Source organism: Capra hircus, chromosome 6 (genome assembly GCF_001704415.2).
Source record: "Capra hircus breed San Clemente chromosome 6, ASM170441v1, whole genome shotgun sequence".
Taxonomy (NCBI): domain Eukaryota; kingdom Metazoa; phylum Chordata; class Mammalia; order Artiodactyla; family Bovidae; genus Capra; species Capra hircus.
In genome coordinates this window covers 93,547,944-93,572,663 of record NC_030813.1, presented here as the reverse complement: position 1 = coordinate 93,572,663, position 24,720 = coordinate 93,547,944, and the positions used below count along the sequence as shown (strand labels likewise).

General features: G+C 42.9%; 1 protein-coding gene across 1 annotated transcript in view; it reads right to left on the bottom strand.

The window, feature by feature from the left end:
- The window catches only part of FRAS1 (Fraser extracellular matrix complex subunit 1), a 513,961-nt gene that overhangs the window by 176,951 nt on the left and 312,290 nt on the right, over window positions 1-24,720 (bottom strand). The window contains exons 21-22 of the mRNA XM_018049625.1: window positions 5,555-5,707; window positions 5,143-5,289 (exon numbers count right to left, since the gene is read on the bottom strand). Coding sequence (XP_017905114.1) covers window positions 5,143-5,289; window positions 5,555-5,707 — 300 coding nt within the window. The remainder of the gene's footprint in view (window positions 1-5,142; window positions 5,290-5,554; window positions 5,708-24,720) is intronic.

Genomic DNA, 24,720 nt, shown 5'->3' with positions numbered 1-24,720 from the left:
TTCTTTAGCCACTGAGCCATTGGGAAACTGGTGTTCAATAAATACTAGCAATATAAATGATAGAAGCCAGATACTGTAATTATATATACTCAAGCACTAGCATCTTTGCCTCACTCTAAAATTTTCTCAGTATGTTTCAGATAAAAATTCTAGAGAGCGATCATGTGAATCTCAGTTCTAAAGGATATCAAATGCAGTAAAATGACCTCCCACCAAAATAAAAAGAAACTCCTTTCGTTTCGCCTACAAGAAAGGCCATTGGTATAAAATATCAGTTACAATATGTAAACTGGTAATTAAAAGTCCTAGGAAAATTCTAGACTGGAATTTCAAACAGCTAGCTTAACAATAATTAGAAAAGAATAATTGCTGGAAACTTATATCAGGCTAAACTTTATCATTTTGGGAGGCAGGATTTCTACACCCATTGTATCTTAATTTTGCCAAAGGGTCTGACAAAAATCTCAAAGATACACCTGTGAATACAAAAATCAAGTGGTGTCTAGTAGCTGTAGGTGGATTTGAAGATAGTCGAAATACATACTCAAAAAGTTGTCAGTAAATCTTTGTAACTGGAAATGAATGTCTATACTAGAGTATCATGATGAAGTCAATCTCTTACTCGATTGTTTTCATCAATGACTTTAATGAAAACAGAGATCATGCTAATGATATTTAAATATGCCACATACACTTATACTGAACACATACTACCTGAAAGAAAAATTCAAATTTACTTTAGCCAGTTGTAGCAGTAAATTAGGATTCCCTGGTGGCTCAGTGCTAAAGAACCTACCTGCCAATCAGGAGATGTGGGTTTGATCCCTGGGTCGGGAAGATCCCGCAGAGGAGGAAATGGCAAACCCACTCCAGTATTCTTGCCCAGAGGATCCCATGGACAGAGGGGTCTGGCAGCCTACAGTCCATGGGGTCGCAAAGAGCTGGATACCACTGAGCAACTAAACATAGCAATAAGTTAAAAGCAATCAGATGAAGTTTAAATGGATATATCTTTCCTTTTCTCATTTGCCTTTCACTTCTCTTTTCTCAGCTATTTGTAAGGCCTCCTCAATAAACCATTTTGCCTTTTTGCATTTCTTTTTCTTGGAGATGGTCTTGATCACTGCCTCCTGTCATGAACCTCCATCCATAGTTCAATGGACTCAATGGGCATGACTCAATGGACTCAATGGACATGAGTTTGAGCAAACTCTGGGAGACAGTGAAAGACAAAGTAGCCTGGTGTGCTGCAGTCCATGGGGTCGCAAAGAGTCGGACATGACTGAGCGACTGAACTGACTGAATCAGATGAAATAAGCTACACTGTAAGGACAGTCCTGCATTTATATTTCACAACTAATTGAACAAACAGAGGAGACAGAAGGCCTATTTAAACAGCAGTATTATTTAAAAAAATCTAAGAATCTTAGTTGATTAAGAGCTTACTAAAAGTTGACATGGTACTAAAGAAATGAACACAGTCTTAAGCTGAAGAGCCTTCATGTAAACCTCAGTGTCAGCTGGACCCCCTGCTGTATGTAGAGCTGCAAAATGAAGCCTCAAGGCCAGTTTCTCCACATGGGGGTGACAGGTCAGTGCCCTGTTCTGACAGCTTAGAGTTTCCTGAAGTTTTCTTCTTCAAACTTCCATCGGCCTGCGTGTTCTCGAGTCCTTCTGTGAAGTCTCTCATTCCAGAAGCATAACTCAGCCCCTTCACTGACTGCCACAAGAAAAGGGTTCCTGCCGAGTGCTGTGAATTATCAAGACTATATGGAAGATCTGGAGGGATGCAGTGGTGTCAAACTGCAGAGCAGGGGGCTTCCATCATTTCTCTTTGAATCTTTCTTCCTCTCTTACTGAACACCTCATCCTCCTCCAATCCCCGCATGACCTTGTCTCACTCAAATTGGTTCTGCTCGTTCCAAGCCCACTGGGTTCTCAGCATCCCTGTTCAGAGCTGTGTGGGTGCAGGCTCTTTTCTCCATCTTATGACATTCAGACCACAGAGGGTATCAGGCCTACTGCAGTCACACTGGGGGACCACGTCTCGAGTAACAGGTGCAGTTCTCTGAGGTCAGTGACCCCATGGAAAATGCCAAGAAGATAGTGAAGATAGCGGCAAGTGGACCAGAGAGCAGTGAGGGAAGCAGGGATGTACCTTAACCATCAGTCACAGAAGAGGAAGCGACCTCTCAGCCTATGAAGTCCATTCTCCCTCCTGAATAGGCCTGTTTGCTACTGTACCTCTGAGATGGTCCTCTTTTTTGCTCCTATATTCCACTGACTCCAGTCCTGCCAGGAGCAGAGAAGTCCAACTGGGAGTTGATGGCTAATTTCAACTTTTGAAGATAACAGTCTGAATGAATGAGCACGGAGCCATGCTATACTTCCCCAGAGGGGAGTTCTAGGGCTGATGAGAAAGAACTGTCCAGCAATTATGGCCCCCACCAATGGACCTCCCTTCCTCATCTGCAGATGCCTGTGAAGGGGTGAGAGAAAGCCTCTGCCCTGGGTGCGAGGTTGGCTCAGATACCCTGGAGTTCTCCTGCTACCCTAGGGCCCTATGGTTTAAAGTACTGAGATTCTCAATTATCATTTCTTCTTTATCTCCTCAACTGATTGTCCTTGAATTTTAGAGCTCAGTACGCAATTTCTAAAGGTTTCTGTAACCAGGCTCTAGACAACTCTGCAGCTCTTAGTTTTTTCTATAATATGGTTATTAATGTCTCCTCTTTACACTGATTAGATTTCCTACAAAGCCCTTTACAGAATAATTTCTGTAATTTTCAGGCCTATAATTGTCTCTAATGATGAGCATTAGAAAAGGACACTATGGATAACTTTTTGAAGTACTAGAAATTAAAATACCACAACTTAGGAGCATGCTTTACTCAATCTTAGGAAGAAGGAAACTTGAGCTTTAGCAAAAACTAAAGTTAGAATATTCTTAATTTAACTGACTTAGTCTATAAAATCCTATTTACATGGTAGCATAGCAAATGTATTTCTTCAGGGCAGAAGCTTCCCAGAAGAGAAATATTTCCATGCAACGTATTTTTGTCACCTATACACTATATAAGGGATTCTGTTTTTTTCCTTTGAACTTTAATTTCTGTGATTCTACTGTGGTGAAGAGCCTCATCAATCTAAGTCACTCCTTCTACAGCAGTACTCCCTTGCTCTCGAACAGAACATTTAAGTATTTCATTCGTGTCTCTCGTGTTACAGAACCTACAGATGCTGGTAGACAGTTGATGTATACCAAGCAAAGGTTTTGTTACAAAAGTAAAAAGAAAAAAAATCTTTTCATTGTCTTGAAAAGGGATTTTTATCTCTGGTTTCTCAACAGATGATGCAAAACGAGGGGTTCTAGAACTTCATTTCAAATGCTAACCCTTGCAAGCATCTCCAGAAACTAACAGTAATATCTATCTTTACATTTATAAAATATAGGTATCTTTCAATGCTTGATTTGTCTCTCATCTCACATGATGACGGTAACACAACAATAGCTATACTGAGAGCTTATTCTCTGCTAAAGTCTACGCGAAGTGCAATGATGTTAGATGTAGAAACTATTTATTTGGCTGTGCTAGGTCTTCACTGATGCACACGAGCTTTCTCTAGTTGCAGCAAGGGGGGCTACTCTCTAGTTACAGTGAGTATCCTCACTGCAGTGGCTTCTCCTATTGGGGAGCACGGGCTCTAGGGTGTGCAGGCTTCAGTAGTTGTGGCGCATGAGTTTAGCTGATCTGGGGCATGTGGGATCTTCTTTGACCAGAGATTGAATTTGTGTTTCTTCCATTGGCTAAAGGAAATTGGCTCCAGGACTAAAGGAAATCAGTCCTGAATATTCACTGGAAGGACTGATGCTGAAGCTGAAGCTCCAATACTTTGGCCACCTGATTTGTAAGACCTGACTCATTAGAAAAGATTCTGATGCTGGGCAAGATTCAAGGTAGGAGGAGAACGGGACAGAGGATGAGATGGTTGGATGGCATCACCAATTCAATGGACATGAGTTTGAATAGACTCTGGGAGTTGGTGATGGTCAGGGAAGCCTGGTGTGCTGCAGTCCATGGGTCACAAAGAATTGGACACAGCTGAGCGACTGAACTGAACTGAACTCCTCCACTGGCAGGTAGATTCTTTCCCACTGAGCCCCCAGGGAAGCCTTAGATGTAGGCACTACTACAATCCCCCTTTTATAGAAAAAAGAAACTAAAGCCTAGTGGTTAATTCACCTGCTCAAGGTCACAAAGCTAGTTAAGGGGCAGTTAGGAGTTGCAATTTCATTACCTGATTTGAGAGCCCACTCTGCTAACCATGACTCTTTAATTCCTTCAATGTGGGACTTCCTAGGACACAAACTTGAAATATCTGCCGTTTATTTGCTGTCATTTTCAAAACGAGAAAAGTATAACACAATTTTTTGGCAACTGACACTTTACTGACTGAAATGAAATAAGCCTCCTCAGCCTGTCCCAAAACTGTTCCTTCACCTGTGAAGCACTTCCTGAATTTTCCCCCTCCGATCTGCCCTTGCCCCAATTTATCCCAACTCTTCGTTTGTGTGTGACTCAGATAATTAATCATGCTTTGGCTTATTTGAGAACTAAGACATCTATACAAGTAGCTCTCATGCAAGATAAAAATAACTACTGTTTGGGCAGAAACTGAATGCCCTGTAGCACATCAAGCCTTGCATATTGTCAATATTCAACAAACATATCTCAAAAACAAACCCAGTGAAGTGCTGAGGTCATGGCTTGTGTGCTTGAAATGAGCTCTGCTCTCTGCTCAGGATCTTGGAACTGACTCACGAAAAGAAACCATAGGAATAAAATAGACTAACACTTTAATTATTTAAATGAGATAACTGCAGTACAGAGAGGTTAAATGATTGGCCCCAAGATCACACAGCTGGTACTTGCAGAGGAGAGACCTAGCCCAGCACTTCCAATTAGGCCCATATCTGAGTTATCATCTGTTCATCGCCTCCAAATGCTTTGTAGATTTCTCTTCTTTCTTTTCTAAAAATAAAGGTTAGGTAAGAATATGGAAGCAAAAAAATCTCTATGTCCTTCCATGACCTCAGAAGAGCAAGAAGGGATAGACAGTTCATTTTTTAAAAAAACTTACGCTGACAAACACGGTTATCATCGAGATAGTGCCCAGGGAAGCAGGTGGTACTGCAGGTGCCAAGGTGGGACAGAACACGGCCAGTGTCACAGGAAGAGCAGGAGAAGGGACCCCTGCCCTGGCAGGTCCTGCAGGAGGAGTGACATTCTGCAGAGAGATGAGACACGGAGGGAGCCTGTGAAGCCAAATTCCCTTCCAAAGCAGCACACTCAGAGCCACTAATAAAAGCTCCAGCACGGAGAGGGTTAACTGGTCTGCTTCACAGCCCCCTGCACTGGCGTGATGCCCCCCCTGCACTGGTGTGCTTCTCGCTTTCTGTCTCTCTCTGGAGGTTCAAGCCTTCTCAGGTATGATCCCCAAGTGAAAGAAGATCACGGGGCACCACCAGCTCCTGCGTCCAGCACTTACTCACTTTTACAAGCTTCTCTCTCCACGAAGTACCCAGAAGGGCAATCAGGGACACAGCGGTCCCCCAGCAGCAGGTTCCGGGCATTCTGGCACTGCAGGCAGATGCTCCCGGTGTCACGGAGGTTGGCTACACAGTGATGGCACAGAGGGTGGCAGTCTGGAAAGGACAGAGGGGAACAGAGAGAAGGCACGGATGCTATGAAAGTAGCGTCTCATTTCTACATTGAAAGGTAAAAGGGACTGCAATGCCCACTGCTGCAGCGCAGACAGCTGGGGAGTAGCCTGAAGGCAGTGTGTACATCAGTAAAGTAGAAGCCTGGGACCTGTACAAACGGTGTGTTTGAGGATTTTAGCAAATGGCCAGGCCCAGCACAGCAATTGAGCCTTCATTCCTTTCCAATTGAACAGCCTTCAAACCCTAAGGCCGCCTGTGATAGATACTTGCCAGTATAGAAAGAACTGTCAGATAACAGAAACAGTCCATCAGATCAACACAGAGAGCTCTGAGAGCCTGAATACAGACAGCCCCACCTCATTCACAGAGCTTCTTAGTATGCTCAGTACCTCCACGAGGCTCCATCTCCCAAAGGGGGTCTTCCAGAGTCAGCTCTCTAGGCTCAGACATTGGGGTGAGAGGATTAGGGCTAGTTGATAATTGAATTGGGGGAATTTTTCATTCCTTAACTAGAGGTAGGAGAAGGCAAAGGCACCCCACTCCAGTATTCTTACCTGGAAAATCCCACAGACAGAGGAGCCTGGTAGGCTGCAGTCCATGGGATCGCTAAGAGTCAGACACGACTGAGCAAGTTCACTTTCACTTTTCACTTTCCTGCACTGGAGACGGCAATGGCAGCCCACTCCAGTGTTCTTGCCTGGAGAATCCCAGGGATGGGGGAGCCTGGTGGGCTGCCATCTATGGGGTCGCACAAAGTCGGACACAACTGAAGTGACTTAGCAGCAGTAACTAAAGTTAGAGTTTCCTTGGTGGCTCAATGGTAAAGCATCTGCTTGCCAATGCAGGAGATGTGGGCTGGATCCCTGGGTCGGGAAGATCCCCTGGAGATGGAAATGGCAACCCACTTCGGTATTCTTGCCTCCAGAATTCCATGGACAGAGGAGCCTGGAGGGCTACAGACTATAGACTTCCAAAGAGTGAAACATGACTTAGCAACTAAACCACAACAAAGAGGTCAAGTTACAAAGAAGAGTTAAAAGTCATAGTATTATATATCTGGGACGGCCAGCACTCTTTCTTGTTCTCACCCATATAACAGTCCTCCTCTGACTAGAGAACTTGGATGTATGTAGCTCTCCCTATAGGTGAAAACGTCCTCTGTCCTACTTTAAGTGGTAATAATGCTTCAACTCTCATTTACTACCCTCCATCCCAAGGATGGAAGCCACAAATTATAAATTACCCCCCAAAATGAAAAAGTATGAAAGACCTAGGAAAATAAAGGTCTGGTTTATATGGTCTATCTTCCCCGCGAGGATTCAAAGCACTGTTTGCAGTCACTAAAGCACCATTCAGTAGCCAGGTATGTCTTATCATCCTAAAGTCTTGTAGACAGAGACTGTGATTTCTAGAAATATTGAGACTAAAGAATCCTTGTCAATAAAACAAATTGCTACCTCAGTTGAGAAAGTATCTGCCTGCAATTTGGGAGACCTGGGTTCAATTCCTCGGTTGGGAAGTTCCCCTGGAGAAGGAAATGGCAACCCACTCCAATATTCTTGCCTGGAGAATCCCAGGCAAGAATGGACAGAGGAACCTGGTGGGCCACAGTTCATGGGATCGCAAGTTGGACACAACTTAGCGCTTTCTTTCCTTCTTTGTTTCCCTCTAAGCCTCGGTGACACACTTTCTAATTGCTGATCATCTGAGACATATTCTATGCCAAAGAAGAGATGTTAACTTCATACCCAGCACCTATTTATCCATACAAGAAGTCTTTCTGGGGCCTCTGCACTCACTCTAGAAGTTGAACCTGGAGTGTCCTCCTCAAAAACGCCAACTTTTTTATAGCAGTACATAAATGAACACCCTCTGACCTTTCTCTGAACTTCAGGAGTTTCAAGTTTCTGGCAGCCTTTTGCCAATATTAGAAACGATTCTTGATATCCTAAGAGGCAAATTAATCCGCATTACAGTCCTTCAGTAGATTATAAAGGAAATGATGGGTGTATCGAGAGAAATCTGATAAGGAGGCTATTTCCCCCTGATTCAGTGTATGGCTTCCACACAATTCCAACCTTTTGTTTTCTTTTTTTGTGTACTCTCCTCTTGGTGCCAGGAGCACTGAAAAGTCGCTGGAGCAGATGGAGGTGGCTCTATTGTATGATTACCTTAATGAGTGGGTGCAGTTTAGAACTGGAAACCCAGGAAACAGGACTGATTCAAGGCTCCATTGTCTGAAAAGTCTTGGCCTCTTCCTCTTCATTTAAGCCAGTGCTTAAGAGAGTGCCGGGCTCAGGTATGCGTCAACGAGATCTGCAGGAGTGCAGTGGTCTAAACACTAGTTGCCTCTAACTGAGGCTTTCTCCAGCATACAATTAGAGAAAGGAAAAAGAATAATCACCAAGGCGATGCTTTGAAAAGAAAGTAAGCAGATCTCTTGAGTATTTTGTGGCTACAATAAACAAATATTTATGGATTTGTCTGATTGTGTGGAACTCTAGAAGCTGTTTGAATGAATTGTGTGATGTGTATGAAATAATTCTAAAGGCAGCTAGAGCTAGTTCACGCTCTCATGAAAACTGCTTTTTAAAAATATGTTTGTTTTTATGTATTTATTTGGCTGTACTGGGTTTTAGTTGAGGCACACGGGATCTTGTTCCCTGACCAGGAATTGAACTCGGGTCCCCTGCCTTGGGAGCACGGTCTCAGTCGCTGATCCACCAGGGGAGTCCCTCGTGGCTGCTGCTTTGAAACCGTTTCTACTCAGAACCCGCCCTGCCACCCTCCCAGGTCCTCCCAGGTTATTTCACCCTCTACTTGATTCACCCCATCAAGCATAAGCACCTTTGTTTCTTTGCTGTCAACCTCCTTTTATTTCATCTTGTCTCCCCTCCCAGGATGAAATGGCTAATTCCTCCACCCATATTTTTTGATCCAATACTCAACATTATATGAATATTATGGCAACATTATTGCATCTTTTACCCCCATCTCTCTTCATTCTCCCTGACATCAACCTCCAAATGTGTTCTGCGTTAGTTACTCCCCCCAAAACTTTTCTTAACAACCATTCCGTCTCTTGCCTTCCCCTCACCACCCAACTGTCTTGCCTCCCTAACTTCTCACTGCACTGTTATCTGCCTTCCGCCTCCACAATTTAGCTGTTACTGCTCTTGAAAAGGGCTCTGACCACCTCCTAATGACCAGATGTAATGGCCTCCTCTAACTCCTGTACTGGGTGCTGTACTTAGTCGTGTCTGGCTCTTTGCAGCCCCATGGCCTGTGGCCCACCAGGCTCCTCAGTCCATGGAATTTTCCAGGCAAGGATACTAGAAGAGTGGATTGCCATTTCCTGCTCCAGGGGATCATCCCGACCCAGGGATCAAACCTGTGTCTCTTGAGCCTCCTGCACCACAAGGTGGATTCTTCACCACTGAGCCACCTGGGAAGCCTAACTCACCCAAAATGTCTGCAGCACATGGCACTTCAGATCACCCGTCCTCCTTGACCTCCTTTCCCCTCTTCCTGTGCTTTGTCCTGGGGCTCCTCTCAGTCATTCTCTGCCTCTCATTGCCTGATAAGTGTAGAAACACCTCACACCCCTCAACCTCTTCTAGCCCCCTAACTCTCATTTGCCAAAGGTCTTAGAATCAGGCATGGCTGTTTGCATCATCTTGGTCTGGTAAACAGCTACCAAAAGCCTGCGGAAAGGGCCCAAGAGTTGCATAGCGAGGGATTGTCAAGTGGTACAGCCACTATGGAAAACAGGATGGAGGCGTCTCAAAAATTTAAAAATTCTACGTCTGCATATTTTTCTGAAGAAAACAACACTAAATTGAAAACATACATGCACCCCTATTTTCACTGCAGCATTATTTATGAAAGTCAAGATATGAACGCCACCTAAATGTCCATCTGTAGATGAATGGATAAAGAAGATGTAGTATATATATTCCCAATGGAATATTACTCAACCATAGAAAAAATGAAATGTTGCCATTTGCAACCACATGGATGGACCTTGGGGTATATGCTAAATGAAATAGGTCAGATAGAGAAAGACAAATACCATATGACTTCACTTACATATGGAATCTAAAAAGTGAAGAAAAAAAAAAAGAACATAAAACAGAAATAGAGTCAAAGATGGAGAAAACACAGAGACAGTGGCCAGAAAGGAGAGTGCTGGAGAGGGGATGAGTGAAACAGGTGGAGGGGAAGGACAGATACAAACTTCTAGTGACAAAATAAATAAGTAACGGGGATAAAATGTATAGCATGGGGAATACCAGCTATAATACCATAATAACTTTGTATGGTGACAGATGGTAACTAGACTTATCGTGGTGATCATTTTATAATGTATAGAAATATCAAATCACTATGTTGTGTACCAGGAACTAACACAGTGCTGTAGGTCAATTATATTTCAATTTAAAAAAAAAAAAAAGGAGAGAGTTGCAGAGACTTCAAAATTACTCAGGGCTTCTGCCTCTCTCCATGGCTCCATATTAAGCCTTAAAGAGGCATGGAATCAATCACCAGACACACCACAATGCATGATGAAGTGAGTACCCAGAGGCAAGGAGAAATCAATGAGTGACGCCTGAAAAAATAAAACAATCAACCGTACATTACCCAAAGCATCACATTAATCCAGGTTAGTTTACAGTTTCACATTATACACAAGACTGCAACTACTTGAGTTTGGAAAGTTGGACTCTTTTTGTGCACTACCTGTTACTTCAGTTTAGTCGCTCAGTCACGTCTGACTCTTTGCGACCCCATGAATCACAGCTCGCCAGGCCTCCCTGTCCATCACCAACTCTCGGAGTTCATTCAAACTCACGTCCCTCAAGTCGGGGATGCCATCCAGCCATCTCATCCTCTGTCGTCCCCTTCTCCTCCTGCCCCCAATCCCTCCCAGCATCAGAGTCTTTGCTTGAGGTGGCCAAAGTATTGGAGTTTCATCTTTAGCATAAGCGCTACCTGTACTCATTCCTTATTCATTTATCCATAGCTTAAAAAGTCATGCTGGAGGCTTCCCAGGTGGTGCAATGGTAAAGAATTCACCTGCTACTGCAGGAGACACGGGTTCGATCCCTGGTCGGGGAAGATGCCACGTGCCATGTGGAGCACGTGCCATCGTGCTCCACAACGATGGAGCCTGTGCTTATGCCCTAGAACCTGTGCTCCACATCGAGAGAAGCCACCACAGTGAGAAGCTCATGCACTGCAACAGAGAGTAGCCCCTGCTCACCGCAACTAAAGCAAAGCCAGTGCAGCAAGAAAGACCCAGCACAGACAAAAATACATAAGTCAGATCATTTTTAACAAGTCATTCTGAACACGCAGTCCTAGGAATAGACTCACCCCACAACAACTGTCTGCTCGAGTCCTGTGTTAATGCGTGTGTGTACTGGCAAAGCTGCTTCCATCGTGTCTGACTGTGATCCTATGGACTATAGCCCACCAGGCTCCCCTTCATGGGATTCTCCAGGCATGAATACTGGCATGGGTTGCCTAACTCTCCTCCAGGGGATCTTCCCCACCCAGAACCTGTGTTTCTTGGGTCTTCTGCATTGACAGGCGAGTTCTTTACCACTAGCACCACTGGGGAAGCCCTCCTGGGTTGTTAATGTTAACAGCAGTAGTAGTGAAAGTCACTCAGTCATGCCTGAATCTTTGCGACTCCATAGACTATATAGTCTATGGAATTCTCTAGGCCAGAATACTGGAGTGGGGAGCCTTTCCCTTCTCCAGGGGATCTTCCTAACCCAGTGATCAGACCCAGGTCTCCCACATTGCAGGTGGATTCTTTACCAGTTGAGCTATAATACATTCCTGCAAATCTTTCTTCCTAAATCTGTCTTATAACAATCCCCTGACAGAAGACCACATAAAACCAATACGCTCTCAAATCTTGCTGTGGAGTCAACCTGAAGGTTGACTGACTTTTATTAAACCAACTAGAAAAGAAAATTAAATTCCTAAAACCTAGGAAACACCTTTGTCTTAGAAGGCTTGAAGTCAAATTATAGGAAAGAATTCCTTGGGAGAGCTCAAAATGAGTTATGATGTACAGGTAAAGAAGCCAGAAATCCGAGTAACAGGGCTTGAGGATTAATTCCAGTGTCCTGACTACAATCAGAAAAGCATTGTTCCCACAGGAAGACTGCTCAGGGATGACAGGCTACAAGCGGCCAGTCCCCCTGGGCACCACCTGTAGGCAAGCTTCAGGCTCAAGCCTGGGAGCCCACTGTAATCTTCCACACTGAGAGGGGGCTGAGTGGGGCTAAAGACAGGGAGCTTACAATTTTATTTTTCTGACTACAAAGTGAGCCATGGAAGAAACTATGAAAAGCATTTTTATAAAGTATAAATAAACATAAAAATCCCCCTACATAAATCTTTCAGAGTAAATAGCTACTCACATGGACCTTTTTCTCTTAGTTCTTTTTCTGTACAATTTTCCCTATATAGATTTTTACAAAGATGCTGCTGCTGCTAAGTCACTTCAGTTGTGTTCAACTCTCAGCGACCCCACGGACTGCAGCCCACCAGGCTCCTCCATCCATGGGATTTTCCAGGCAAGAGTATTGGAGTGGGGTGCCACTGCCTTCTTCATTACATAGATGAGATTCTACTAAATGTTGTTATATAATAACTTTTTAAAATTTAATACCATATAATACTTTTTTTTACTCAATGCCATCATTTCCATATGTCATTAAGGGATTCTTCATAAACATCATTTTTGGGGACTGCATAATATTCTAGCACTGAATAAACCAAATTTACCATTTTCTTTAAAAAAAAATTTCATTTTTAGCTGTGTTGGGTTTTAGTCACAGCACAAGGGCTTCTCTCTAGCTGCGGGTGAGAGTTCAGTAGTTCAGTAGTTCAGTAATTGTGGCACATGAGCTTAGTTACTTGAAGGCATGTGGGATCTTAGATCCCTGAGCAGGGATTGAACTCATGTCCCCTACACTGGAAGGCAGATTCTTAACCACTGGACAACCAGGGAAGCCCCTGACCATTTTTCTTATCCTTGATCACTTACTTTCAATTCATCTACTTTTATAATGAAGGCCAAGATAATTCACTTGTGCTTTTTAGATTATTTCCTAAATGACAGTGTCAGTAAGCACAGCTAATATTATTATTATAGCTTACATTTATTGAGCTTTGAATATACATCAAGCACTATATTAATTATCATAAATGCATAATCTCATTTGAAAAGATGAGGTAGGCAATATTATTATCTCTATTACAAAGATGAGGAAAGACTCAAAAGTAGTCATTTGCTCACACTGACTCCAGATCATACACTTTTAGCCACCACAGTCATGAAACAAATGTGAAATTCTCAATCAGTTCAGTTTAGTTCAGTCAGTCACTCAGTCGGGTCTGACTCTTCATGACCCCATGAATTGCAGCACATCAGGCCTTCCTGTCCATCACCAACTGCTGGAGTTCACTCAAACTCATGTCCATCGAGTCAGTGATGCCATCCAGCCATCTCATCCTCTGTCGTCCCCTTCCCCTCCTGCCCCCAATCCCTCCCAGCATCAGTCTTTTCCAATGAGTCAACTCTTTGCTTGAGGTGGCCAAAGTACTGGAGTTTCAGCTTTAGCATCAGTCCTTCCAAAGAAATCCCAGGGCTGATCTCCTTCAGAATGGACTGGTTGGATCTCCTTGCAGCCCAAGGGACTCTCAAGAGTCTTCTCCAACACCACAAATTTCTGTCCAACTGTTTGATCATAACTTTGCCTGCACTAAGACATTTTAAAAAAATAAAACAATCTGGCTAATTTGGCTGGTGAAAACTGCTGTTACATAGTTGTTTTGATTCGGATTTCTTTTATTATAAGTGAAGCTGAACATGTAACAAATCTTTCTTTCAAACCATAACACTGTTCAAATGTCTCTTGTACTCAAAGAGCTTTCACTATTGTGCAGGCGAGGATCCAAGATACAGGATGACAGTTGAGTATCAGATATGAGTAATCATACAGTAGGTTGAGATCTCAACCAATGAATTCTTTCCTCATCCACTGCATCCATCCCCCACTGGACATGGGGGTGCATGGGCACCACGTGCTCCTGGAGAAAGCAGAATCAGACCAGCACAGATACCAAATTCATGGAGCCCAGGGAGCAGGTGAAAGATAGAAGAAAAAAGAAACTTAAATGTGGAACTGGAATGAGGAGACTCACACCCTCCCCCACCAATAGGACCCCTAAGCTCTCCACCTTGGTACCCCAGGCTAGAAAAATCCTTTGAGCTGGAGAGGAAGAAGGAGCAGAAAGACCCTCCACTTTGCCCCTCCGCTCCCCTCCCTCCCATGGAATAGGTTGGAGGTAGCCAAGTAGGATATTCAAGAATACAGTACTAAAATAGACTTAGCCTGTGCTTCTTGACTTTAAAGAGGGTTGTGCCCAAACTGAGTCCTGGGTCCTAAGGCAATAGAGATGGTGGCAGAGCAAGGTGAGCAACGAGAGAGTGTAAGGCAGATGCTTAGACACGGGACTACCTTGAGATCACTGCAAACTTCTGTAAAATGTAAACGAGACAAGCACAGCGACCATGGAAGTCTCTGACAGGTGACCAGCTCAGTCCAGGAGTCAGGGAAGGCTGCCTTTGAGAGGCTGAGACAGGAAAAGTAAGTGGGAGTTAGCTGTGAGAGGAGATGAGATGGGGGAGGGAGGTTGGAAAGGTCCCAAGAAGAAGGAAAACATGTAAAAACCCAGAAGCGCAACAGAACAGGATGCTTTCAAGGAACTGAAAAAGGTTCTATACACTTGGATGTTGAAGAACTACAAAACTGCTGCTCAGGACCTGGCTATGCTAGTTTTGGAATATCTTGTAAGTCAGGAAAAAGAGTATGAATTTAGTCTCATGGCAACTGGGAATTGGTCTGTGTGTCTGTATTCTTTGCCAGTTTGTCTACTGAGGTCTCTGTGTTTTTACTATAGATTTAAATGAGAAATTGTATGAAAGGTGACAAGCAGTGGCAGAAGACATGAAAACCACAACCAAGAAGCAACAAGCCAAGAAAACTGCCACACGGCTGCTTTCAACACAAACTTTAACGGGAAGAAGAGAGGGGTCCCTAGGCTTCTGCCTCCTCCCCGCTTCCATGATATTCATAGAAGACCCTTCTCTGTTGACATCCCCTGCTGACCTGCTGAGGCTTATGCTAGAGTAGGCATATTAAGAAAACTAAGAATACTGTTGTGTAAGTGTATAAAGGCTGTCGAGACCGGGAATGGAGACCTTGGGTGTCCTTTGAGAACGAAAACCAATATACCAGTGGTTTATCTTTCAGACATCACCAGGGAAGACTTTTGAGCAATCTGCCAGCTTCCAAAATGCCTTTAAAATTTACAAAGTAGCATTTGGCTAAATCAGTGGTAGCTAGTTGGGGAGCCCTTGTTCAGTCGCTAAGTCGTATTTGACTCTTTGCAATCCCATGGATTGCAGCATGCCAGGCTTCCCTGTCCTTATCTAGATAAGGGAGCCCTTGTCTATATGTTAAATGAAAGAAACAAATATTGGAGGGAAAATATCAGCAAACTGTGGGGAATTTGAAGGCCTGGGAAAAGGTTGACCTGGCTGCACCACCTGGTTTGCAATTTACTTCAGGCCAAGAGGAACAGGGCGAAACTTGGCTGCATGTGTGGCAATTTACAACTGCCCTGTCAGAACAATTTGAGATAATGAAGAGAGAAATCTCCCCATGGCCGGCAGATGCACTAATTATACAATCTAAACATAATTAAGAGGTGCTATGAGCCCATCTCCAGACACCGCAGGAGGTGACTATGTGTCCCAGGGAACTGCTACCACACTAGTCACTTCACGCACAATAAAATCTATGGGGCATATTTTTTTTAAAGAATTAAGCTGATTTGGAGGCCAGTCTTGAATTCTTCTTAGTAGGTGGTGACCATCTGACAAATCCTGATTCAGATTCTTGCTGGACTCACACTGGTAGGAGCACAACATCTTTTTTTTTTTTTAATTGGAAGACATTTCTTTACAATGTCCTGTTGGTTTCTGCTGTACAACTTGAAGCAGCTCTAAGAATACAAATCTCCCCTTCTTCGTGAGCTTCCCTGCCACCAATCACTCGCCTGATCCTAATCCCCCTAGGTCATCAGAGAGCCCGAGTTGAGTTCTCTGGGAACACAAGCTTTTAAGGTGTCCTTAAAATGCCAGTATTGTCAGAGAGGCCAACAAAACAGCAAATTCCTCTGTAGTCCCCCTTATCCCACCTCCAGTCCCATTCCTCCCTACAGGTGATGTCTGGAACAAGTTCACAGGGTACCTCAGAGGAAGTTTATATTGTCACTGCTTAATTTGTACCAGAACCACAGTTACTAACTAGAGGAACTGAATTCCCAACCCACCAATCTAGGAGCCTCTGCAAGGATTAAAGCCCCATCTGTGCAGGAAGGCATTTTCAGCTGACCTCCCAGTCTGTAATCAAAAAAGGAGACTAACCTCAAATATGTCTAAATGGTGAGCGCACATCCCTTAATTGCTTAAAAACAGCGCAGTTCAGGAGGCCGTCTCTCAAATCCTCCCACTGCTCCTCAGTAAGTAAATCCTTATTTGTCACTACTTCAATTACAGTAAAGAGTCTTTAAATAAAAAACTCATTAAGGATGACAGGGAGAGGAGAGAGACCCCAGATACATTTACGTGTAGCCTGTTTCAGATCATACACATTACCTCCGTTTCAGACTTAATATATCACTATTTATTAAACAGGTGGAGGGAGGAGGGTGGCTGGAATTCCAGTTATTTGTCTATGTGTCTGCTTGCTCACAAACCCGTTGAATTAGCACGGTAAACCCACAAATTAATGAACACATTATAAGGGAGCCTGGAAGCGGAGTATCGGCTGGCACTGAAATAAATACATTTCTTATTTTTAAGCAAGCAGCGGATTCCATTTGTTTTTCTAAATGTGCACAGCATGTGTACATGCTAAAAATGTAAATATGTAAAAAATTAATATTTTGACTCAGCAGTGGCAATATCCTCTAATACTTCATCCTGCTGCTGTGAGGAAATTATATGCGGTCATCACGGTGTGAGGCTTTCTTCAAATCACAAAGGCTCTGCTTTGAGGATCAGTGAGGATTACCCACAATCATGATGGATGGAAGCACATGGCAGTGAAATGACTTATTTCACGTCTTTGGAGCCAAGTCAAAAAAGCTTGAAGATATTAAAGTAAATGTGTACTGTCAAAGCAATGGCTTTGCATGTTGGTTTTATGGGGCCGTGACTCCTTAGCTGATAAATAATGGACCTATAAAAATGTATTTAGATACACAGTGAGGCTTTTAATAATGTCCTGTCAGTCGATTAGGTTCTTAATGCAACTGCATTAAACGTGTTTGGAAGCTGTTAAAATAATCAGAACTTGTAGCTGTTCCTCATCAGGCGAGAAAGAAATGATTCCATGCTGAAGCTCAGGGTCCTCGAAGTGTGTATGGATTCTGAATTTGGATGCCACTTTGAAAACTGATGGGGTTCTATTTGTGAGACAAGTATAGCAGGAAGCCAGAAAATAACATTCAGATGGCAGAAGTAAAAGAAGCACCCTCACTTCCCCTTTGGAACATTACTTTGGTCCTAGCCCACCCATCAGTCAGTTCAGTCGCTCAGTCATGTCTGACTCTTTGCGACCCCATGGACTGCAGAATGCCAGACTTCCCTGCCCACTGGAGAAGGGAAGGGCAAACCACTTCAGTAGTCTTGCCTTGAGAACCCCATGAACAATACGAAAAGCCCACTCATGAGCACTTATAAATAGTGTGCTCTGTTTAGGGTTAGCTCTGAGTTAGTACAAAAACAAACAAATAAATAAAACTTGCCATTTTTCAGTGTCTGTGGCTACAGTTTTACCCTGGGAAAAACCAATAAAGAAACAGCAACAAAGCCCACTGCTGTAGACAGAGCTTAACGTTATAGGACAGTGATTTCTGCCCAGTGTTGACAAACTTACAAATGTGGTGAGAAGCCTGGGGTAGCACCCACAGAGCCAGGCAGCTAAAAGAAGGAGGGAGCGAGAAGGAGCGTTAGATGTAAGAGTGAAGCTCCTTCCTCAGGTATGATGCTAGTTCTTGCTGCCAACAGGGGAAATAAGCACCCTTTCTGTCCAAGTATCCTGACGCCTTGTATCTAACCTCCCTTCCCTCCAGTTCATGTTTTAATCTTGCCTTCCCTCCAAAATAGAAAAACGTTCACTTCAATAACATCTCCGGGATGCCCGTTGGGCATGAGGAACTACGGAAGCTACTGCGGCAAACAGAGCATTGAGTCAGTGAGACCCTTCCCTCAAGATGCTCAGGACAAGGTCCAATGTTAGAAGAAAGCCACACCTAAAATACAACTGAAGCTGAAGCTCCAATACTTTGGCCACCTGATGTGAAGTGCCAACTCATTGGAAATGACCCTGATGCTGGGAAAGAATGAAGGCAGGAGAAGTGGGTGACAGAGGATGAGATGGTTGGATGGCATCACTGACTCAATGGACATGAGTCTGAGCAAACGCTGGGAGATAGTGAAGGACAGGGAAGCCTGGTGTGCTGCAGTCCATGGGGTCGCAAAGTGCCAGACATAACTGAACAACTGAACAACAACAAAATACAACTGGCGTCTAAGGAGGACCAGAGAATTATTTATCCAAAGGAAATAAGAGGGACTTAAGCTTTGCAAGATGTGGTAGTGACTAGAATGTGGAAGAGGGGTGGGAAGGAAGCAGGTGTAACTCAATTTTAAATTATAATTATGATCAACTCCTTTGAACAATGCAAAGGTTAATCGGAGTATAACTTGTAGTCAGCCCTCTGCATCCCCATTCCTCCATGTCCTCAGATTCAACCAACCACAGACCGTATAATACTGTAGTATTTACTAGTGAAAAATATCTGGACACAAGTAAACCCATGCAGTTCAAACGTACCTTGTTCAAGCATCAACTGTACTTACTTTTGAATTATACTGGTGAAACATCAGTAGTGGATGAAGAAGAGAGTCAGGAGAAGGGAAAAAAAGCACCACCTTTGGTAGAGGTGGAGCGGGGGTTCTTTTGCACTTTTTGAGTATATTGTTCCTGTGGATCAAATGTTCAGACCCTTCTCAAAGGAAGAAATGAAGGAAAAGGTATTTAGAAGAAGATACAGAGACATTCAAGGGGAAGAAGTGAGGAAGTTTCTTCTGCTGTCATTGTTTTCAGGAGATTACGTTAATCTTCCAAACACAGAAGAAAGCAGAGATATAAACTGGTGGGAGTGAGAGTTGTGGGAAAGTGTAGGGAGTGTATATGGAAAGGCCATGGTGGGCAAGGTGCCAAAGCCTCAGCAAAACTATAAGTAATACTGTTACGGAGAAGAGACAGTCCTACTGGAACTAGATCGGGTCATGAAGGCTGGCGACCCAGGGTTCACATGTGTGCCCTCTGAAGTGGTGCTGCTTCAAAGCCCAGTTCCACTGCATACTAGCTGTGCAACATTGGGTAAGCTGGTTAATGTCTCTTACCTTAGTCTCTTGGGTTACAAGATGGAAATGTTACTAATCACAGCTCTGACCTTCCAGGGGCACTGCTAAGTTAAGTTGCTTCAGTCGTGTCCGACTCTTTGTGACCCCATAGATGGCAGCCCACCAGGCTCCCCTGTCCCTGGGATTCTCCAGGCAAGAATACTGGAGTAGGGTGCCATTTCCTTCTCCAATGGATGAAAGTGAAAAGTGAAAGTGAAGTCTCTCAGTCGTGTCCGACTCTTTGCAACCCCATGGACTGCAGCCTACCAGGCTTCTCCGTCCATGGGATTTTCCAGGCAAGAGTCCTAGAGTGGGTTGCCAGGGTCCACAGTCAGGATTAAATGAGACAATGTATGTGAGGAGATAGTACTTAGTAAGTGCTCAATAAACATTAGCCATTATTGTCAATCTGGGGCCAGCCCAATCAGGACTGCCATTGATATTGATGATCACACTTATATCTAAGTCCTGATTTTTGCCTATTACACGTAAATGGAGAGATTTACATGTGTAAAAAAAGCAGGTAAGTGCAGCCATAGCAACTTTTCTGTCTTTAGTACTTAAAGACAACCTGTGGAGCCTAAATTCAATGGTATTCTTTATACATAAGCAGTCAAACCTTCTCTACAATTCAGGCCCTGGCTTGTAGTTCTGAAGACAAAGCAATCCTAACTTCACTGGGAGCCCTGCCAAGTTGAAGACTTTTAAGTAATGTCATTTCCAAGGCTAGGTAGATATTGTTTAGTAAAAGTCACAAAAAGGAGAAAATACAAGCTGCTGTTCTTTAAGCATAGGTCATGTTCTTTTTTTCCCCAAAAGTTCAAAGAAAAGAAATGCCTTGAAATATTCAACCATTTTTCTGACTGTGCAGACAGCACAGTCCCTTAAATAAAACAAAAACTCTGAGAACAAGGGAAAGACAATCACTGAAAGTTCCAGAGAGAGATTGGGTTTGCGTTTCTTAGTTCCAGCAATAGGAGATAGGGTGACAGATGAGAAATAAAAAAAGAATGTGCATTGCCAGAAAAGAAGATAAGGAAAATGAAGAAGGAAATGTTAAAAAAATAAGAGACAAGAAAATTGAAAAAATATAGAAATTGAATAGGGCCAGATGGAATGAAATAGAAAGTGAAACAGAAGAGATAAAAAGCAAAAAAATTAAAAAAAAAAAACAAACAATGGGTTGCACAAGAAGATTCTTGGTGTAATCACCATAGGACACACTGAAACGGGACTAGACTAAAGTAGATGTTAGGACACCAGAATCACATCATTCCAACATTTCTTGATCACCATCTATGTGCTGATTAGGCACCAAACTGAGCTCTATTCCCACTTCCACAGAAAGGTTCCTTGGGATGATCAACTGAAAAAGTTAAGTGAGAAAATACTCTAAAAATTATAAAATTCACCAAACCACACCATTATTGCTATTAATAATAACATGAAAAGCAGATCTCATCCCAGGTGAAACCTTGGAAGTCATACTTAACTCACCAAGCGGTAACTCTATCCCCTGCTGGTTACTGCCCAGAACCACAACAGAAAAAATAGCCAATCAAATTAAGTTACACAAATATAATGGAATGCTATTTAGCCATTAAAACTACAATTACGTGGATTCTCCCGATGACTTGCCAAGACATGGAAATATACAAAGTGATACTTAAGAGAAAGACAAAGAAATACAGACATGCCTCATTTTATTGTGCTTGACTTAATTGTGCTTTGCACCTGTGTTTTTTTTCTTTTGCAATCTGAAGATTTGTGGCAACTCTACTCTGTCAGATAATGGTTAGCATTTTTTAGCAATACAATATTTTTATTTAAGGTATAGTCATTGTGTTTAAGACATAAAATGATCGCACACTTAATAGACTACAATATAGTGTAAACATAATTTTTATGAGTACTGGAAAACCAAACAATTTGTGTGACTTGCTTTATTGTGATAGTCACTTTATTGCAGTGGCCGGAAACCAAACCCACGACATTTCAAAGGTGTGCCTGTACATAGCTGCTGATTACAACTATGAAAAATGCATGTATTTAACCACTGGAAAAGATTAAAGTACATGTGGAATAACACAAATTATTGAATTTTAGTATGTGTTAATGTTTTTATTTAAAGTTTATTCATTTAATACAGATATATACAATATGGAGGTTCCCTGGTGGTTCAGATGGTAAAGAATCTGCCTGCAATGCAGGAGACACAGCTTTGATCTCTGGGTCAGGAAGATCCCCTGGAGGAGGGAATGGCAACCCACTCAAGTATTCTTGCCTGGAGAATGCCCATGGACAGAGGAGCCTGATGGGCTACAGTCCATGGGATTGCAAAGAGCTGGAAACGACTCAAGCAACTTGGCAAGGGATACGCTATATAAATCCACTACAATCTTAAATGACTTCCTTAGCATTTAAAACAGACCAAAAAATTCTTGAAGCTTTCCCCAATAGTGCTGCTCCAACCATCTTGCCATACCAGACTCTGAGGATCCACCTTTTAATCTACAACCAGAAATTTTCCTGAGTTCCCATTATTATATTTTGTCTCATCAAGTAGGACAAAATGGTTAAGCATTGGGCAAAAATTTCATTCATGTTTTTCCATAAGCTCTTGTGGGAGGGGATTTCCCTGCTGGTCCAGTGATTAAGAATCTGCCTTATGGCTCGGGGGGTGCAGGTTCAATCCCTGGTACTGGAACTAAGATCCCATGTGACACGGCACAACTAAGCCCACCAGTCACAGCTACTGAGCCCATGCACCCTGGAGCCCGCACCACAACTAGAGGGAAGTCTGAGTGCAGTGACTAAGACTCAACATAGCCAAAAATAAAATTAAAAATAGGAATAATTTTTTTAAAAAATAGATCTTATGGGAAAACCAGAACCAACTTCTGGCCAACCCAGTATGTAACTTCTGGAATCACTCTCCAGGTTAAAATCTTGGCTCTATCTTCCAAATTTTGTCATTTTGAGTAAGTGACTTGAACCTATCTTCAGCTCAGTTTCTTCATATGCAAAATGGAGATCACATTAGTACCCACCTTGGAGAATCACTGTCACTATTAAATAGCAAAATGCATTCAAAGCAATTAGCACAATGCTTGTCACATACTAACGGGTTTCCAGGTGGTGCAGTGGTAAAAAATGGGCCTGCTGATGCAGGAGACACAAGAGACTCAGGTTCAACTTCTGAGTCAAGAAAATCCCCCGGAGGAGGAAATGGCAACCTGATCCAGTATTCTTGCCTGGGAAATTCCATGGACAGAGGAGCCTGGCGGGCTACATTCATGAGGTTGCAAAGAGTTGGACACGACTGAGCAACTGACACAGTACTGCACTGTCATATACTAAGCTCTCAGTACAATCACCTATTACTAGACACCATGAAAAGACCACTCACAGAGAACACGAGCCAGTCAATGCCAAGTGGTTCGAAATCCTTAGAAACAATCAGCGTACCTAAAAATGACAACTCAGGAGCTGCGAAAAGCAGGCTGGTCCTAGAAGGGAAGGAATCTGAGCAAGGCCAGAAGGGATGGATGGGTAGGATTTTGATGATGAAAATAGAGTACTAACTGTTACAAGTTTTAGCGTGTGCCTTTTTTCTTCTTTCAGTTTACAGTCCCAGGAGCAGCTACAGCAAGATATAGGAGAGTGCCAACCTTCCTCACATGTATGTGTGCATGCTCAGTTGCTTCAGTTGTGTCCGACTCTTTGCAACCCCACGGATCGTAGCCCGCCAGGCTCCTCTGTCCATGGGATTCTCCAGGTAAGAATGCTAGAGTGACTTGCCATGCCCTCTTCCAGGGAATCTTCCCCACCCAGGGACTGAACCCGGGTCTCCTGCCTCTCCTGTACTGCAGGTGGATTCTTTACCACTGAGCCACTGGGGAAGCCCCCACACCCCACACGTAGAAACTGCTCTAAAGCAGAACTGGATCCCACATCTCTGGCTTCAAGTCACTTTATCTGGAAGCAGAGAACTGGAGCACGGGTTTCTATAGGGCTCTATCCCACCCAGTTTTTAATGATATTCAAGTTGAACTGTTTCTTTCTTCATCACTCAGTGTTCCAGTTCTCACAGCTTATTTCACAATAAGGATTTGTTGCTCTTTAACCTGTGCATTGCAACTGTTTCACCACACTTCAGTGTCCTCTTTAGGAAATGATTGACAGTAATTGGGGAAAATTGTGGAAGGGACTCAAGAGGTTTTGTTTTGTTTTTAATGATTTGGAAGAAAAAAGATATTAACAGGTTTTCTAATTCGTCAGCTCAGATTCAGAGAGCAAACACTTCTCAGACCCAGCATTAGAGGAAAATTACTGATTGCTCCCTGATGCTCTTCAACAGTTTAGAGAGTGGCAAGCCTAAGCAATCTCGGGGCCCCCTCTGTTCGTCCACAGAGAAAACAAGGAAGAAAGGAAGAGAGAGAGGGGCACCAAGGGATGGAAGGAAGTTTGCAATCTGAGTGTAGCTTGAGCATTTCATTTGACCTTGAGGAAGTGCCAACAAATTGTCCAACATACTAACACCAGCTAGTGCTGGGCTTCCCAAATATTGTTCTGCAAAGCACTGGTTAACTCTGGGAGAAGGTATAATAAATCGAGAGGAGGGATGCAACCTCCTTCATTTTAGAGATTCACAATGTACAATTGCTTATTTAAGGTTTTGAGAAATTCCATAATAAAGAAAGCTGCTTAACTTTACTTAACCAAGAGTTTGCCAGATTTATTCAGCCAAGAGACATGTTTTCATACCACACCTATTAACCATTGCTTTGAACTCAAGTACTGGAATACAATATGAAAATTCTCAGAGTAGTAGTTCTTTTCTGATGCTTATCTTCTTTTGCTTACATTCTGGCACAGATTTATGAGAAAACAAACCAGCATTTAAAAAATTACTGCATAAACAAAATTTTAATCCCCTAGAATTCTGCCATCCTGACAAATCAGCTATTTAAAATTTTGCAGTCTTCATAGAAAACAAACCTACAGCTACCAAAGGGGAAAGGTAGGGAGGATAAATTCAGAGTATGGGATTAATACATGCACACTACCATATGCAAAACAGATAAACAACAAGGATTTACTGTATAGCACAGGGAACTATATTCAACATCATATAATAAACAATACTGGAAAAGAATAGAAAAACAGGCAATATGAATATATACATCAATAATTACTTTAAATGTAAATGGATTAAATGCTCCAACCAAAAGACACAGATTAGCTGAATGGATACAAAAACAAGACCCATATATATGCTGTCAACAAGAAACTCACTTCAGACCTCAAGACACATATAGACTGAAAGTGAGAGGATGAAAAATATATTCCATGCAAATGGAAAGCAAAAGAAAGCTGGAGTAGCAATCCTCATACCAGACAAAATAGACCTTAAAATAAAGAAGAT